The 1,595-nt window shown below is 62.4% G+C and overlaps 1 protein-coding gene across 1 annotated transcript in view; it reads left to right on the top strand.

Moving 5' to 3' along the window:
- The first annotated feature begins 729 nt into the window (after window positions 1–729).
- CDC14A (cell division cycle 14A) overlaps window positions 730–1,595 on the top strand; it is a 145,061-nt gene continuing 144,195 nt past the window's right edge. The window contains 1 exon segment of the mRNA XM_077746090.1: window positions 730–1,291. Within this exon segment, the coding sequence (XP_077602216.1) occupies window positions 1,243–1,291 (49 nt within the window). The 5' untranslated portion in view covers window positions 730–1,242.

Raw genomic sequence — 1,595 nt, 5'->3', positions numbered from 1 at the left:
GAGCCAGATAAAGGTTAGGCATTTGTGATGATTTTGCGGCCACAGTGGCAGTCCAAATAAGAGGACGTGGGGGACCGGATGGGAACGTTTTCCCCCGTGAGAACAAAGCACAAGTTAGATCAAAGTCCAGTATGTGTAGAGGAAACCGGTACATGTTCTTTTGAGCTAGGAGGTAGCAATTTTTAAAAAAATTTTATTTTTTACAAAGCTGGAGATCCGTCAGTGGTGGTGGGCCAGGGGGTTATTAGGAGGTGGAGCGCGGAGATCTGAGGTCTTTTAAGTGTGTGTGTGTGTGTGTGTGTGTGCGTGCGCGCGCGCGCAAGAGTTTAAGAGAAGTGGGTGATGGGACACGAGAGAGACAGAGAAGAAAAATCTGTGGAGTGGGCGAAGACTTAGTGGGTGCAGAAAAGGAAGGGGTGCCTGCGCATCCTTGCCTGGGGTAGCAGCAATAGCGCCCTTCCTAATACCTACTCCCTACTCCACCGTTTCATTCATAAGTTTCTGGTCTGGAGGCCCCGCCCGGCTCCCCTGGGCCGAGGGCCCTGTTTCCTGTACAGCAATTGGTGGACGGCAACAAAGCCTTAGCAACTGGCTCTTAGTGACACGCGGGGCGCCTGGTAACTGGGGCGCCGGGCCGGCCCGAGAAAGGAGCGGGGCTGTCCCTTTAAGGGATGGCCGCGGAGCCGTGAAAGTGGAGGGGGCTGAGGGAGGGCGGGGAGGAAGGTCTGAGGGCGGACCTAGGGGGAGGAGGAGGAGGAAGAGTTGCTGCTGAAAGGAGGTGGCGAAGGAGGAGCCGGAGCAGCTGCTGCCAGCCCGCGGGCACCGGAGTCCTGCCCGCTGCCGCAAGAGTAGCCACGGGCGCGATCGGGGCAGACGTCTCCTCCTCCATGATCACTTTGGGAGCGGGGGAAAGACTTTGCCCGGCCGTGAGAGCTGGTCTGCGTTTCCGACGCGCGGCGGCGGCGGAGCAGCGGCAGCAGCCGGGTCCGAATCCGAGCGGCCACAGCCTGGGGCGTGTGCGCCCCGCGCGGAGCGGGCTCGGGTTCCCCACGGAATGTCCCCGGGGCGCCCGGCGCGCTGACCCCCCAGCCGCCTCCGCTTTCGGCGCCTGCTGCCTTTCTCGTGAGGGCTCAGTGTTTGGGACTGCAAGCTTCCCGGCTCCTGGGCAGTGGGGAAGCCCCCGGGGGCGGGTGACCTCAGCTGGCCAAGACCCAGCCCTCCCCCGTGCGTATCTTGCTTAAGATGGCAGCGGAGTCAGGGGAACTAATCGGGGCTTGCGAGTTCATGAAAGGTGAGGAGCAGCCGCCCCGCATCCTCCAACTCTACCTCACCCCCAACTCTTCACTTCCAGCCCTTCGTCCCAATAGCCGCCTCCGGCTTCTCTCGGGGCCCCCAGTGTCCTGCACCGGCTGCGCGCGCTCTCGTCCCCTCTCGCTACTGTCCTTTCCCCGAGGACCCCCTGCTTCCGGCTTCTCTGTCTTTCTTGCGTCCCAGGTTCCCTCTGCAGCTCCCTCGGATGGCCTCGCCGCCCGGTAGTGGGACGGCGCGGTTTCGGCCGGACTCTCGCATGCAGCGGCTGGTGGGGATCCCAGACT

This window comes from Crocuta crocuta, unplaced genomic scaffold, assembly GCF_008692635.1.
Source record: "Crocuta crocuta isolate KB4526 unplaced genomic scaffold, BGI_CrCroc_1.0 scaffold48, whole genome shotgun sequence".
In the NCBI taxonomy this organism is placed as follows: Eukaryota; Metazoa; Chordata; class Mammalia; order Carnivora; family Hyaenidae; genus Crocuta; species Crocuta crocuta.
Note: the sequence above shows the minus strand (reverse complement) of the source record. Positions and strands in the feature narration are given on the sequence as shown.